The following is a 16,755-nucleotide window of genomic DNA, read 5'->3' on the forward strand; positions in this document are numbered from 1 at the left end:
TTTTAATACAGCAGTATAGTTTGGGCTGTCCCAGATCAGTTTGCCCCCCCCCCCCCTACCCCCTGGATTGAATAGTAACAGAAAGATCATGCTCTGTAGAGGCCCTGTAGAAGGGTGTTAATGCTCTTTCTCCTTCCTTCCTCTCTCTTCTCTCTCTCTCTCTCTCTCCTCAACAGAAGGTTTGGCTCCTCAGCATCGCACGGCAGCACCGCCTGGAGTCTTAAGAGCTTCCAGAAAGAGTCTGACTCCTCCTCCGTGGAAGAGACGGGACATGCTGATGTCGTAGGTCAGGGTCTTTTTCTGGTTGCTATGAGACACGCTGTGCTTGTCGTTCTGTTTTTGGTTGTTTGCTTTGACAGTGGCCTTGGCAGTGCCAACACTGTCTGTCCGTGAACATTGTCCAACGCCATGTGTTATGTCTAGTAACCATGTGAGGATGTTTCCTGTATTCAGGTAGGCATACCATACTTGTTTGTTCCCTTTCCAGGTGTGAGCTCTGACTAGCGTCGGCGCCCGTCTCTCTGACTGGCGTCGGCGCCCGTCTCTCTGACTGGCGTCGGCGCCCGTCTCCCTGACTGGCGCCGGCAGGAGGTTCTCCTTGGGCTCTGTCTCATTCTCAACAAGCTATTGTTTTCATCCTAAATGGCATCCTATTCCCTTTTATAGTGCACTGCTTTATAGTGCACTACTACCCTATTCCCGTTAGTCCACTATTTTATAGTGCACTAATACCCTATTCCCGTTAGTCCACTATTTTATAGTCCACTACTACCCTATTCCCTATAGTCCACTACTACCCTATTCCCGTTAGTCCACTATTTTATAGTCCACTACTACCCTATTCCCTATAGTCCACTACTACCCTATTCCCGTTAGTCCACTATTTTATAGTGCACTACTACCCTATTCCCGTTAGTCCACTATTTTATAGTCCACTACTACCCTATTCCCGTTATAGTCCACTACTACCCTATTCCCGTTAGTCCACTATTTTATAGTCCACTACTACCCTATTCCCTTTATAGTCCTATAAAGGGAATAGGGTGCCATTTGGGACACTTGTCGGTCTAGTGAGTGTGGGTTTTTAGCTGCATTTATGCTTAGTTATATAGGGGTAAGTAACTGCAACAACACTAAGTCTCATTGGTAGAGTTCCAGAACTCTGGCTTCTGTTCCCCATGTGTGGCCAAAATGGCACCCTATTCCCTAATAGTGCACTAAATTGGACCATAGCATCATGCTTGGCACCAGAATGTATCGTGATCTTTTACCCTAGCTTAGCCTGTGTTAACTCCCATTAGCCACTGGCCAACACACACACACACACACACACACACACACACACTGCTTCTGTTGCGCTGGATGACAGTGATATATAGATGTGCTAAAGCTATTAGCCTGTTTAAACCTCTTCACTACGTCATACATACAGGCTGCTCCCAGTTAGAGAGCAGGGCAATGTGTTACATCAGTCTGTGTGACTAGACCGGAGAGAATGCGTACAGACACACACCCACAACAGATAATGCTGTGCATTCACACTTAGTTAATGTATTTAATCATGTAGGTCATTTATCTTGCGGAGTGATGTGCTCACCGTAGCGTGTTATTAGGTTACCCAGGTTCCTGTAACACGCTTCTTATTATTTAACGTGTTATGGTCAGTGGGACAGGAAATCCTCTGTCAACTTAATACAACCTTGATGTTTTGATTCATAGTGGTACTGTTTAAATGTACATCACGCTCTAGCGACTCCTTGTGGCGTGTCGGGCGCCTGCAGGTTGACTTCGGTCATCAGTTGAACGGTGTTTCCTCAGACACATTGGTGCGGCTGGCTTCCGGGTTAAGCGAGCGGGTGTTAAGAAGCTTGGTGGGTCATGTTTCAGCTGACACATGACTTGACCTTCGCCTCTCCCGAGCCCGTTGGGGAGTTGCAGCGATGAGACAAGATCGTTATCATGAAAATTGGGGAGAAAAAGGATGGTATTATTATAATAATAAATAAAACATCAGATTTGTGATGATGACATGCAAGAGATCTGTCATTCATTCATTGCTATGATCATTGAGCTTCTGAAGAAGGTATCCCTCTTCCTTACTTTCTGTGCCCCCTGAATGTACTGGTAAAGTTACCAGCTAGTTAGTTAGCTAGCTAGCAATGAAGTAACATGACTGAACAAATGGTTAACCGTGTCAACGCGAGAGCAGTTTTAGAACATGCGGTCCAGGCGATCTGCTACAGGAAGCAGAAGATGTTGATGTTGTACCCATAATATGGGTCAGATCTTTTGACCTGATTATTATCTGGGATTTTTATTTTCGTAGTCACACACTGCTCTCAAAATAAAACTCCTGGTCACACAGCAAAATATTTAGTCTCATATGTGACCAAATTGGTTGCACTTTAGAGCCCCGAGAGCCATTTTAGTCATTTAGCAGACATACTTATCCAGAGCGACTTACAGTAGAGAGTGCATTCATTTTCGTACCACATACATGATCTTGTTTTCGGTAGCTTTATATACACACTTCTGTAAAGCTAACTAAATACTTCTCCTTGGATGGCGTTTTACCAAGATTCCCTGAAGACGAAGCTGAATGCCTTGTCTTCCCCAGAGAGAGAGATTACCACGGTCAATCTGAAGAAAGATGTGAAGTCTGGGCTGGGTGAGTTCCCTTCTTACTCTGTGGTGTAGCTTGGATTGTCGGGACGGGGTTTGACAGATTGGGAAGCAACAGATCCATGGAAACCTGGAATAGAACCGGCTGAGTTGATACAGAGACACTGATAAATGGCTGAGGTTAGTCCCACGGCTTTCAGAAGGGTTTTCAGGCCTAGAGCAGGTACACTGCATAGACGTGCACTAAGACTCTCAGACAAAAACAGCCTCATTTAGTGCTGCCAACTACCACGTCACAACATTTAGCTGTGATGGATGGACCTCCAACATAGGGGAAACACTATTGGGCTACAGTGCCTTCGGAAAGTATTCAGACCCCTTTTTCACATTTTATGTTACAGGGGCAGAACTCTGCTCTGTTCATACTAACCTGCTGTCTCTCTGTCTACTACAGGGTTTCAGATAGTAGGGGGGCAGAACTCTGGTCTGTTCATACTAACCTGCTGTCTCTCTGTCTACTACAGGGTTTCAGATAGTAGGGGGGCAGAACTCTGCTCTGTTCATACTAACCTGCTGTCTCTCTGTCTACTACAGGGTTTCAGATAGTAGGGGGCCAGAACTCTGGTCTGTTCATACTAACCTGCTGTCTCTCTGTCTACTACAGGGTTTCAGATAGTAGGGGGGCAGAACTCTGCTCTGTTCATACTAACCTGCTGTCTCTCTGTCTACTACAGGGTTTCAGATAGTAGGGGGGCAGAACTCTGCTCTGTTCATACTAACCTGCTGTCTCTCTGTCTACTACAGGGTTTCAGATAGTAGGGGGGCAGAACTCTGGTCTGTTCATACTAACCTGCTGTCTCTCTGTCTACTACAGGGTTTCAGATAGTAGGGGGGCAGAACTCTGGTCGTTTCATACTAACCTGCTGTCTCTCTGTCTACTACAGGGTTTCAGATAGTAGGGGGCCAGAACTCTGCTCTGTTCATACTAACCTGCTGTATCTCTGTCTACTACAGGGTTTCAGATAGTAGGGGGGCAGAACTCTGCTCTGTTCATACTAACCTGCTGTCTCTCTGTCTACTACAGGGTTTCAGATAGTAGGGGGGCAGAACTCTGCTCTGTTCATACTAACCTGCTGTCTCTCTGTCTACTACAGGGTTTCAGATAGTAGGGGGGCAGAACTCTGCTCTGTTCATACTAACCTGCTGTCTCTCTGTCTACTACAGGGTTTCAGATAGTAGGGGGGCAGAACTCTGCTCTGTTCATACTAACCTGCTGTCTCTCTGTCTACTACAGGGTTTCAGATAGTAGGGGGGCAGAACTCTGGTCATGTTGATCTTGGCACCTTCATCAGCTCCATAACTCCTGGGGGTCCTGCTGATGTCAACGGCTGCCTCAAGCCAGGTCAGTGAGAAAACTATGTATTATAATAATAATCATGTAGTGTGTGATAATCATGTAGTGTGTAATAATGATAATGATAATCATGTAGTGTGTGATAATGATAATAATAATCATGTAGTATGTGATAATGATAATAATAATCATGTAGTGTGTATTATACTACTACTAATAATGTAATGTGTATTATAGCATCCTTTACAAAATGCACTTGATGTCTAAAATGTATTGCACCATGTCTTTGAAACCAAGCCAAAGGGTCTCCTCGTACTTGTGTAATATACACTACATGACCAAAAGTATGTGGACACCTGCTCCTACTTGTGTAATATACACTACATGACCAAAAGTATGTAGACACCTGCTCCTACTTGTGTAATATACACTACATGACCAAAAGTATGTAGACACCTGCTCCTACTTGTGTAATATACACTACATGACCAAAAGTATGTGGACACCTGCTCCAACTTGTGTAATATACACTACATGACCAAAAGTATGTGGACACCTGCTCCTACTTGTGTAATATACACTACATGACCAAAAGTATGTAGACACCTGCTCCTACTTGTGTAATATACACTACATGACCAAAAGTATGTGGACACCTGCTCCTACTTGTGTAATATACACTACATGACCAAAAGTATGTGGACACCTGCTCCTACTTGTGTAATATACACTACATGACCAAAAGTATGTGGACACCTGCTCCTACTTGTGTAATATACACTACATGACCAAAAGTATGTGGACACCTGCTCCTACTTGTGTAATATACACTACATGACCAAAAGTATGTGGACACCTGCTCCTACTTGTGTAATATACACTACATGACCAAAAGTATGTGGACACCTGCTCCTACTTGTGTAATATACACTACATGACCAAAAGTATGTGGACACCTGCTCCTACTTGTGTAATATACACTACATGACCAAAAGTATGTGGACACCTGCTCCTACTTGTGTAATATACACTACATGACCAAAAGTATGTGGACACCTGCTCTTACTTGTGTAATATACACTACATGACCAAAAGTATGTGGACACCTGCTCCTACTTGTGTAATATACACTACATGACCAAAAGTATGTAGACACCTGCTCCTACTTGTGTAATATACACTACATGACCAAAAGTATGTAGACACCTGCTCGTCCAACATCTCATTCCAAAATCATGGGCATTAATATGGAGTCGGTCCATATTAAATTTGACGAACTGACTGTTATTATTCTACATTGTAGAATAATAGTGAAGACATCAAAACTATGAAATAACACATGGAATCATTTAGTAACAACAACAACAAAAAATTGTTAAACAAATCTAAATATATTTAATATTTGAGATTCAGACTTATTGGCTCAAACGCATTAAGGAAAGAAATTCCACAAATTAACTTTGCAGAAGGCACACCTGTTAATTGAAAAGCATTCCAGGTGACTACCTCATGAAGCTGGTTGAGAGAGCACCAAGAGTGTGCAAAGCTGTCATCAAGGCAAAGGGTGGCTATTTGAAGAATCTCAAATGTAAAATATATTTTGATTTGTTTCACACTTCTTTCTTTTTTTATTACTACATGATTCCATATGTGTTATTTCATAGATTTGATGTCTTCACTATTATTATACAATGTAGAAAATAGTAAAATTAAGAAAAACCCTTGAATGAGTAGGTGTTCTAAAACTTTTCACTGATACTGTATAGTGTAAATGGTTCAGAAAAGTGTCTTTTGCATCCATCAGGAAGCCTTACTTTGTAACGTTCAGAGAGCCATATCTGAATTGTGTGGAATAGATGACTCCAGATTGCTCCAGTATGTGCAGTGTGAGTGACAGTACTAGTGTGTGTTGTGTTCTGCAGGGGACCGTCTAATCTCTGTGAATGAGGTGAACCTAGAGGGCCTTCTCCACACTGCTGCCACCGAGGTCCTGCAGAGCGCCCCCGATGATGTCACGCTGGTGGTGTCTCAACCCAGAGAGAGGCTTTATGAAGGTAGTTATAAAAGTTTATGGGCAGTTATTAGCAGCTATGTCGTGCATTATAATGCATTATGTATCGCTCACAGCCCAGAGAAATGCTCTTTATATGTAGTTATTATAGATGTTTGAGTAAGCACCTCTTGTTGTGCATTATATTCCATTATTAGTGCTGAGAGATTAGTGCTTTAAGGCGATTTCGGTTCAAACAGTTTTAGATTTATTTATTTTTAACATTTAAATGCATAATGAAATAATGACTCTTCCCCTCTGATCCGTCTCTGTCTGAGCCGACAAAAACAGGCGCAATGGATTATGGTCATTATAGTTAATTACCACGTTTCTGCGTCTGAACTAGGTTGAATATTTGCTTAATGAATTCTCTGGTGAATGATTTGAAATTCTCTCACAAAAAGAAACATTCAACGTAACTAAATGGAGGTCATGGAATGGAACCGACGTCAGGTCAACTAGTTGTTTAATAACCGAGGTTAATCATTCCGCACGATTCATTATGTAAGACTCGCAGCCCAGAGAGAGACTCTATGAAGGTAGCCGTGTACTTATTATAGATGTTTACGAGCAGTTAAAAGAGCCTTTGTCCTGAATTATTTTTACATTATGTAAAGCTCATAAGCTGTTATAAATGCACTTATAATGCATTACAAAGAGGATATTCATAGGAAGTGAGGTAGGTCTGACTGGCTGGGGTTAGCGCTAGGTCTGACTGGCTGGGGTTAGCGCTAGGTCTGACTGGCTGGGGTTAGCGTTAGGTCTGATTGGCTGGGGTTAGCGCTAGGTCTGACTGGCTGGGGTTAGCGCTAGGTCTGCCTGGCTGGGGTTAGGCTAGAGTAATCTTATAACTAGTATCCTTTATGAATGTAGTTATAGATGTTTGAGGCGCTTATAGTGCCTCAAACATCTATATGTCACGCTTTATAATCAGTAGCAGTGCAATCATAACCAGTATTCCTGTCTGTCTCCTCTAGAGCCTCCGTCAGGGTTTGTTTATAAACCACAGGCTCCTCTGGCGGTCTCCGGACAGCGACAACAGGACCTGGACTTTGAGTCTTCAATTGAGGAACAGGACGCAGGAACAGGCTCCCCCAGCCCTCCTCTCCCCACCACCACCACCCTCCCGTCTGTCTCCACTGTCCCACACCAGAGCAGCCTCCGCTCACAGGACTCCAGGACCGAGAGCACCAATGCACCCCTCCAGACCCCCGTCAACGGCACCCACCCCCATCGCACCCTGCCCACTGAAGCTGCCTCAGTACCCGTATCCATACTCCATCACCAGGATCGAAGCAACAACATCGCCTTGACCTTCGACCCACTCAAAGCGTCTCCACCGGCGTTGCCACCCAAAACCAGGAAAGCTAAGATCCCTGAGGTCCCTAAAGACCCAGACTATTCAGATAGAGGGGACTCTGAAATGGATGAGGAGACGTACTCTAGTAGTCAAGAGAAACCTAAGTTTAAAAAGGTAGGTAGCGGCCGGTGTTTTTTCTGACACAACTTTAACAAGAGTTCAACAGGTGCCAGCTCTGTTTCAGTTACCTGTAATGGAGAGAGTTTTTCTCTGGTGGTGCTTTTGACATGTCTGGAAGTCAGTAGGCTACAAGATCAAATTCAAGAGCAACATGTACAGCGAATAGTGTTGAACATCTTGTGTATCACCTGAAAACTACCTGAGAAACAGTCCCTAGTATTTAGTCATATGTTTGTAGGTATCCTCAAGGTAGACTATACAATGCCACTACAAAGATGCATGACGTTAACAAACAGCCTCTCAAATGCTCGACGTTTTTTACAAACTAATTGCATGTTTTGTTTAATCATGTCTGGCTACATGTCATTGCATTTAGAATTTTAACAAATGCAATACAGCGTATTTATAGTATGGCTGCATCTTGATCCTTTCATATGTTATACTTCCTATACCAATTCCTCCCCCTCCTCTAAAACTACTTCCTGTTATTCTCTCTGCATGTCTGTTGCCTGGCAACAACCCCCAACGTTCCATTTACTGCCATGTTCTCTGTTTGCAGGAGTTAACTCCTCCTCTCCCCAACGGCAGCATGGGAGGGTTAAGTGGCAATGTCCCAGGGGTCAGTAGTCTCTCTCCTGGAGATCTGTTTGACGTTGAGCTATCTAAAAAGGACAGCAGCTTGGGCATAAGTGTCACGGTACTGTTACTGATGGGTCACGCTTCTGTTACTGATTCGTCACGGTTCTGTTACGGAGTGTACTGTTTCTGGTACTGTTCTGAAAGGTTCTCTTTGTTTTTGGTCTTGTTTTCTTTCCTCGTGACTGGTGTATGTGTTTTCCTGTAGCTCTGCTGCCTAGCGTCGCTCTGCTGCTTGATTTTCAGTGTGGGATTTTGTAGATTGCTTTGCGTCTCTGCATGCACATTTTCTCAAACAGACATGTTGAATGGATGAGGATTCACACATGGTGACACAGCCGCTGTAGGTACAGATTACAGAAGGATCATTTGACCCTGTGATGACCCACCAGTTTAATTGTGGTTTTACTCATATCTGCTTAGATGTTGTGCCACTGCCTGTTTGACCACTTTGATTTGCTGAAGTGACCAGCAGTGTAATTTTCCCTGTGAAGGAGTGGTATTATTATTGTTAAAGGGTCTTTCAACTTGAGTCATGTGGTCTATCGTGGTGATATTGTCAGGTTAACAACACGACTTGGATAAATCTGATCTGTATAATACAACCCCACTAATAACACCATAGACCGGTAGTCTGTGGAAGACATGAATACGGCATTATATATTCCAACTCTGTCTGGTTGACTGTAGTGAATACAGCATTATATACTCCAACTCTGTCTGGTTGACTGTAGTGAATACAGCATTATATACTCCAACTCTGTCTGGTTGACTGTAGTGAATACAGCATTATATACTCCAACTCTGTCTGGTTGACTGTAGTGAATACAGCATTATATATTCCAACTCTGTCTGGTTGACTGTAGTGAATACAGCATTATACTCCAACTCTGTCTGGTTGACTGTAGTGAATACAGCATTATATACTCCAACTCTGTCTGGTTGACTGTAGTGAATACAGCATTATACTCCAACTCTGTCTGGTTGACTGTAGTGAATACAGCATTATATATTCCAACTCTGTCTGGTTGACTGTAGTGAATACAGCATTATACTCCAACTCTGTCTGGTTGACTGTAGTGAATACAGCATTATATATTCCAACTCTGTCTGGTTGACTGTAGTGAATACAGCATTATACTCCAACTCTGTCTGGTTGACTGTAGTGAATACAGCATTATATATTCCAACTCTGTCTGGTTGACTGTAGTGAATACAGCATTATACTCCAACTCTGTCTGGTTGACTGTAGTGAATACAGCATTATATATTCCAACTCTGTCTGGTTGACTGTAGTGAATACAGCATTATATATTCCAACTCTGTCTGGTTGACTGTAGTGAATACAGCATTATATATTCCAACTCTGTCTGGTTGACTGTAGTGACACGACCTGTTCTCCTCAGGGTGGAGTGAATACCAGTGTGAAGCATGGAGGGGTTTATGTGAAGGCCATCATCCCTAAAGGAGCTGCAGAACTGGACGGAAGGATCCAGAAGGGTAAGCTATAGCACCTAGGTCCTGTTCAGTAAGGCACACCGTAGCAAAAAGTTTTAAAACAAAGGGTTTCTTATTGGACATGTCCAGGTAGTCCCTCCGTGTTTCAGTCTGTGTTCCATTTGGTGCCTGATCAACACATCAGTAGGGAGAAAACATTTAGAAAGGAGGAAGTACTACCTGAACTTGTCCAATAAGAAAACAGATTGAAGTTTTCTGTAGCGAAACCTTGTGCCATGGTGTACCCTACTGAACATTACCCTGATGGACTGCAGCCAGCATGGAGGATTCCCACCAAACCTGCCGTGGTATCATGTTGTCAGCACATTAATGCTTGACTGGTGTTTGCTGAGTCAGACTGTTTATATACACTGAGTCTACAAAACATGAACAACTCTTTACATGACAGACTGACCAGGTGAATCCAGGTGAGAGCTCTGATCTCTTATTGATGTCACTTGTTAAATGCACTTCAATCAGTGTAGATGAAGGGGAGGAGACGGGTTAAAAAAAGTATTTTTTAGCCTTGAGACACAGATTGTGTATGTGTGCCATTCAGAGGGTGAGTGGGCAAGAAAAAAATATTTAAGTGCCTTTGAACGGGGTATGGTAGTAGGTACCAGGCGCACCGGTTTGTGTCAAGAACTGCAGCGTTGCTGGGCTTTTCCACAATCAAGTTTCCCGTGTGTATCAAGAATGCTCCACCACCCAAAGGACATGCAGCGTTGGAGTCAACATGGGCCACCATCCCTGCGCATACTTCCAACACCTTGTGGAGTCCGTACCCCGACGAATTGAGGCTGTTATGAGGACAAAAGTGGATGCAGCTCAATATTAGGAAGGTGTTCCTAATGTTTTGTACATTCAGTGTAAAACCCGTCGCTATTGTTACTAGGTGACAGGGTGGTGGCTGTCAATGGGAAGAGTCTGGAAGGAGCCACTCACAAGCAGGCTGTGGAGACCCTAAGAGATACTGGGAAGGTCAGTACAGTCACTGTTAAAGCGATAGTTCACTTTCATCAAGTTTTACCTTATTTCCACTTACCTATGGTGGGGATTGATTGCCTACTACGGTATGATTCAACCAGACTGATTTTAAAGTCCATTAGCTTGTTTAGCAAGTTCTAGCATCTACAGTGGAAGTCTGAAGTTTACATACACTTAGGTTGGAGTCATTAAAACTCGTTTTTCAACCACTCCACAAATTTCTTGTTAACAAACTATAGTTTTGGCAATCGGTTAGGACATCTACTTTGTGCATGACAGAAGTCATTTTTACAACAATTGTTTATAGACCGATATATTTCACTTATAATTCACTGTATCACAATTCCAGTGGGTCAGAAGTTTACATACACTAAGTTGACTGTGCCTTTAAACGGCTTGGAAAATTCCAGAAAATGGTGTCATGGCTTTAGAAGCTTCTGATAGGCTAATTGACATAATTTAAGTCAATTGGAGGTGTACCTGTGGATGTATTTCAAGGCCTACCTTCAAACTCAGTGCCTCTATGCTTGACATCATGGGAAAATCTAAGGAAATCAGCCAAGACCTCAGAAAAAAAATTGTAGACTGTCACAAGTCTGGTTCATCTTTGGGAGCAATTTCCAAATACCTGAAGGTACCACGTTCATCTGTACAAACAATAGCACGCAAGTATAAACACCATGGGACCACGCAGCCGTCATACCGCTCAGGAAGGAGATGCGTTCTGTCTCCTAGAGATGAACGTACTTTGGTGTGAAAAGTGCAAATCAATCCCAGAACAACAGCAAAGGACCTTGTGAAGATGCTGGAGGAAACAGGTACAAAGTATCTATATCCACAGGAAAAACGAGTCCTATAATCGACATAACCTGAAAGGTCGCTCAGCAAGCGAGAGCCACTGCTCCAAAACCGCCATAAAAAAGCCAGACTACGGTTTGCAAATGCACATCGGGACAAAGATCATACTTTTTGGAGAAATGTTCTCTGGTCTGATGAAACAAAAATATAACTGTTTGGCCATAATGACCATCGTTATGTTTGGAGGAAAAAGGGGGAGGCTTGCAAGCCAAAGAACACCATCCCAACCGTGAAGCATGGGGGTGGCAGCATCATGTTGTGTGGGTGCTTTGCTGCAGGAGGGACTGGTGCACTTCACAAAATAGATGGCATCATGAGGGAGGAGAATTATGTGGATATATTGAAGCAACATCTCAAGACATCAGTCAGGAAGATAAAGCTTGGTCGCAAATGGGTCTTCCAAATGAACAATGACCCCAAGCATACTTCCAAAGTTGTGGCAAAATGGCTTAAGGACAACAAAGTCAAGGTATTGGAGTGGCCATCACAAAGCCCTGACCTCAATCCTATAGAAAATTTGTGGGGAGAACTGAAAAAGCGTGTGCGATCAAGGGGGCCTACAAACCTGACTGAGTTACACCAGCTTTGTCAGGAGGAATGGGCCAAAATTCACCCAACTTATTATGGGAAGCTTGTGGAAGGCTCCCCAAAACGTTTGCCCCAAGTTAAACAATTTAAAGGCAATGCTACCAAATACTAATTGAGTGTATGTAAACTTCTGACCCACTGGGAATGTGATGAAATAAATAAAAGCTGAAATAGTAGAGAATGATTTATTATTCTGACATTTCACATTCTTTAAATAAAGTGGTGATCCTATAACAGGGAATTTTTAGATTTGGCTGAGGTGAATAGAATAGATTGCATAGATTTGGCTGAGGTGTATGTAAACTTCCGACTTCAACTGTATCTACTATATAGGCTTATGGGGTCTTCTCTCCTACTTGAGACTCTGTGCTTTCTGACTAGTGGTGTTACTCTCCACTTCTCCGCTTCTCCCCTTCTCCTCCCCTCCTCCCCTTCTCCTCCCCTCCTCCCCTTCTCCTCCGCTCCCCCCCTTCTCCTCCGCTCCTCCCCTTCTCCTCCGATCCCCCCCTTCTCCTCCGCTCCTCCCCTTCTCCCTTTCTCCTCCCCTTCTCCTCCGCTCCTCCCTTCTCCTCCCCTCTTCAGATGGTCCACTTGTTGTTAGAGAAGGGTCAGCTCCCTGCGAACCGTATCCACGCCCCTCTGACGCCTCAGTGCACCCCTCCCAGCGACCAACAACAACCGGCGCCAGAGGCTGCTCCGCCTAAAGCCCAGCCAGAGTACAGCTTCATCACTGATAGTGAGTGTACAGTACACACTCATTACTTTCTTAAACGTCACCAGCAGTTGCTAATCTTTGATGTGTAATGTTTGATTATAACATTGTGCCCTTGAGCAAGGCACTTAAACCATAATTTGCTCCAGGGGTGTTACTCTGCAGTTTACCCTGTGCTCCTACCAGTATCTCAGGTGTGTGTGTGTGGTGTCTGAGAGAGTTAGCAGTCAAATACACATTTACGTTTTGTTGGACAATAAAGTTTTCTTGTCTTCCTGCCCCCAAGACAATGTATTTGAGGTGCCCTTGCTGAAGAATTCGTCAGGCCTAGGGTTCAGCTTCAGTAGAGAGGAGACCCTCCCTGACCAGAGCACTGGTAACGGCCCTGGTAACAGCTCCAGCATGGTCCGGGTCAAGAAGCTTTTCCCTGGGCAACCTGCCGCTGAGAGTGGACGAATCAACGTGGGTGACGTCATCCTCCGTGTCAACCAGACGCCCCTCAAAGGACTCTCACAGCACGTATGTCACCCTTTCAATATTGATCAAACAATAGGTTACATTAGGGGATGGGGTTTCAAATGGCTTTTTCAGTTGAAGAACTGACTCCCTTGTATGCCAATACTACATGACTTTTAACCATTTTCATATCAAATATTCTGTTGTGTTTCTCTGCCCTGCCACTAGGAGGTGATCTCAGCGCTGCGAGGGACCGGTCAGGAGGTCACTCTGCTGCTCTGTAGACCTGACCAGGGTGTCTTACCTGAGATGGACGCCTCTGCTCTGGTGAGGAACTCTACCAGCCAGCAGCACCTCTCATGTGGTCCACAAACTGGGCAAAATGTCTGCGCTGCTTTTCTCTTATAGTGATCGCATAGGACCATTTATCACTATAACTGCATTCACTATAAGTGGAGTGTATTTTTGATATTTAGTGAGCTATACACTAATATACTTAGTGTATCTCATTCTCCCTCCCCAGACTCCCATGGCGTCTCCTCGTAAGGAACCAGTAGTCCAGACCCAGCAGCCTGAATCCAGCCTGGCCAGGCCCAGAACAGCTTCTCCTGTGGGGTCTGAGGGGAAGAGGAGCCTGGGTCTGGGGCCTGGGCAAATGGAGGAAGCTCTGGACAGGCTGCTCATGAAGTCCCCCAGCCGTCGGGACAGCTACAGCGACACCACGGATGATGAGGAGGTAACGATTTCATTGATAATTAGTAACAATTGATAACAAGAACCACAATAGGAATGGGTCTGTAAACTATTGAGTTTTTAATCGTCAAATGATTTTTAATGTGTGTATTGTTTCACTTGGCTGAGGCAACTGGACATTTTGTCAAATTCATGAATGACTAAACAATGGATTTATTTATCCATTCATTCATTACTTAATTCATTCAGGTGGAGGAGGCCTTCAGCCCATCTCAGGAGCAGGGCCGACAAGCCTGGGATCGTAGTATCTACCAGAACCCCAGCAGTAACCTCACTCTGGGGAGACTCCACCAGTATGAGACCCCCTGTGAGCTGGATGACACCATCCGTTCTGCCTACTACTCTTCCAACCTGTCACTGCCCAACCTCAGCAGAGGGTAAAGATTATATCCTACTGCTGATATTACTCATGTTAGCCTGATCCTTGAGAGGGGGGGTGGGGCCTGATCCTTGAGGGGGGGGTGGGGCCTGATCCGAGAGGGGGGGGTGTGGCCTGATCCTTGAAGAGGGGGGGGGGGGGCTGTGGCCTGATCCTTGAGAGGGGGGGGGGCTGATCCCAGAGGGAGGGGGGGGGGCCTGATCCCGGAGAGAGGGGGGGGGGGGGGGCCTGATCCCGGAGAGAGGGGGGGGGGGGCTTGATCCCGGAGAGAGGGGGGGGCCTGATCCCGGAGAGAGGGGCGCTGGCCTGATCATGGAGAGAGGTGGGGGGGGGGGGGCTGGCCTGATCCCGGAGAGAGGGGGGGCGGGCTGGCCTGATCCCGGATCTAACAAAGAAGGATTCATGAGTTAGCCAGCTAACCTGCCTAAATATTCTGAAAAATACTTGATACTTTTTAGAAAGATGAGCTTGAAATGGGGATAATAATAATAAATAATCATTATTTCCTACCAGGGCAGCAGCTGCTCTTCCTGGGGTCCAGCAAAATTAAGGCAGTTTATACAATTTTAAAACATTACAATCCATTCACAGATTTCACAACAAATTGTGTGCCCCCCTACTCCACCACTACCACATATCTACAGTGCTAAATCCATGTGTGTGTGTATAGTGAGTATTTTATCGTGTGTGCATTCAACATGTCAATACATCTCATAAATAGTAGTGATGTAGTGATGAAGTCAATCTCTCCTCCTTTGAGCTTGGAGACATTGACATGCATATTATTAATATTAGCTCTCTGTGTACATCCAAGGGCCGTGCTGCCCTGTTCTGAGCCAAATGCAATTTTCTTAAGTCCCTTTGTGGCACCTGACTGAACAGTAGTCCAGGTGAGAAAAAACACCTGAAAGCACCTTGTCTCCCGAGTGGCACAGCGTGTCTAAACGCACTGCATCTCAGTGCAAGAGGTCGTCACTACAGTCCTTGGTTCGAATCCAGGCTGTATCACATCCGGCTGTGATTGGGAGTCCCATAGGGCGGCGCACAATTGGCCCAGTGTCGGCCGGGGTAGGTCGTCATTTGTAAATAAGAATTTGTTCTTAACTGACTTGCCTCGTTACATTTTTTAAAAACTAGGGTCTGTAGGACCTGCCTTGTTGTTAGTGCGGTTAAGAAGGTAGAGCAGCACTTTATTATGGACCGACTAGAGTAACTAATGAGAGGTGATATAGTTTCCAGGTCATTATTACCGTAACTAATGAGAGGTGGTATAGTTTCCAGGTCAATAGTACCGTAACCAATGAGAGGTGGTATAGTTTCCAGGTCATTAGTACCGTAACCAATGAGAGGTGACTCATTGCAGTTAGGTGAAATGTAATAATATTGTATGATCTGTTCTACACGAGATATTTCTATGTTAACGTTATAGACTAAGAATGTCACCTCAGTTTAACACTGTGCTTCAGCTTCTGCTTGCTCTGTGGGGTCTAAACCAGGTTACAGTAAAGAACCTTGCGACAACTGTTGGTTTAAATATCACTTATTCGATTGATTCCTTCTGTTCTATTTCCGCAGGTGTCACTCCTCTTCCCCTCGGGTCCCTGACCTGATCACCACCCCTCAACCTATGGTATTATCTCCAGAAGCCCCCAGTCCCGACCCCCTGCCTCTCCCTCGACCACCACACTTCAACCACACCCTGACGGACAACAGACAAGACATGGACGAGTTTGTGCCGGTAAGAGCAGGGGAACACTAGGACCTGTCTGAAAGCATAAGTACTTTGACCGTCCTGGTTTCCTTCATTCCTTTCTCTTACAGCACATCGGAGGTGTAGAAGGTCCAAGGGAACCTCTCATGGGCAGAGGAAGCAAGGATGTAATGTGTATTATCCATGTAATTATGGAACTAACCTCTGCAACAAAAAAGAAACGTCCCTTTTTCAGGACCCTGTCTTTCAAAGATTATTCGTAAAAATCCAAATAACTTCACAGATCTTCATTGTAAAGGGTTTTAACAATGTTCCCAATGCTTGTTCAATGAACCCATAAACAATTAATGAACATGCACCTGTGGGACTGTCGATAAGACACTAACAGCTTACAGACGGTAAGCAATTAAGGTCACAGTTATGAAAACTTAGGACACTGAAGAGGCCTTTCTATTGACTTTGAAAAACACCAAAAGAAAGATGCCCAGGGTCCCTGCTCATCTGCGTGAACGTGCCTTAGGCATGCTGCAAGGAGGCAGTGTTCTGCCATGGCCAGCGAAGAACCCTGATCTCAATCCCATTGAGCACGTCTGGGACCTGTTGGATCGGAGGGTGAGGGCTAGGGCCATTCCCCCCAGAAATGTCTGGGAACTTGCAGGTGCCTTGGTGGAA

At 44.6% G+C, this 16,755-nt stretch overlaps 1 protein-coding gene across 5 annotated transcripts in view; it reads left to right on the plus strand.

Moving 5' to 3' along the window:
- The window catches only part of ptpn13 (protein tyrosine phosphatase non-receptor type 13), a 142,926-nt gene that overhangs the window by 102,170 nt on the left and 24,001 nt on the right, over positions 1-16,755 (plus strand). For 2 of the 5 annotated variants that reach the window (XM_055864576.1, XM_055864549.1), the window contains exons 21-34: positions 177-286; positions 2,579-2,668; positions 3,917-4,024; positions 5,899-6,030; positions 7,004-7,500; positions 8,066-8,203; positions 9,549-9,642; positions 10,535-10,620; positions 12,655-12,808; positions 13,071-13,303; positions 13,469-13,567; positions 13,764-13,976; positions 14,183-14,370; positions 15,948-16,110. In XM_055864576.1, the coding sequence (XP_055720551.1) occupies positions 177-286; positions 2,579-2,668; positions 3,917-4,024; positions 5,899-6,030; positions 7,004-7,500; positions 8,066-8,203; positions 9,549-9,642; positions 10,535-10,620; positions 12,655-12,808; positions 13,071-13,303; positions 13,469-13,567; positions 13,764-13,976; positions 14,183-14,370; positions 15,948-16,110 (2,305 nt within the window). The remainder of the gene's footprint in view (positions 1-176; positions 287-2,578; positions 2,669-3,916; positions 4,025-5,898; positions 6,031-7,003; positions 7,501-8,065; positions 8,204-9,548; positions 9,643-10,534; positions 10,621-12,654; positions 12,809-13,070; positions 13,304-13,468; positions 13,568-13,763; positions 13,977-14,182; positions 14,371-15,947; positions 16,111-16,755) is intronic. The other 3 variants (XM_055864559.1, XM_055864553.1, XM_055864568.1) reach the window with 3 other exon arrangements.

The sequence above is a fragment of the Salvelinus fontinalis genome, chromosome 2 (assembly GCF_029448725.1).
Source record: "Salvelinus fontinalis isolate EN_2023a chromosome 2, ASM2944872v1, whole genome shotgun sequence".
Classification (NCBI taxonomy): Eukaryota; Metazoa; Chordata; class Actinopteri; order Salmoniformes; family Salmonidae; genus Salvelinus; species Salvelinus fontinalis.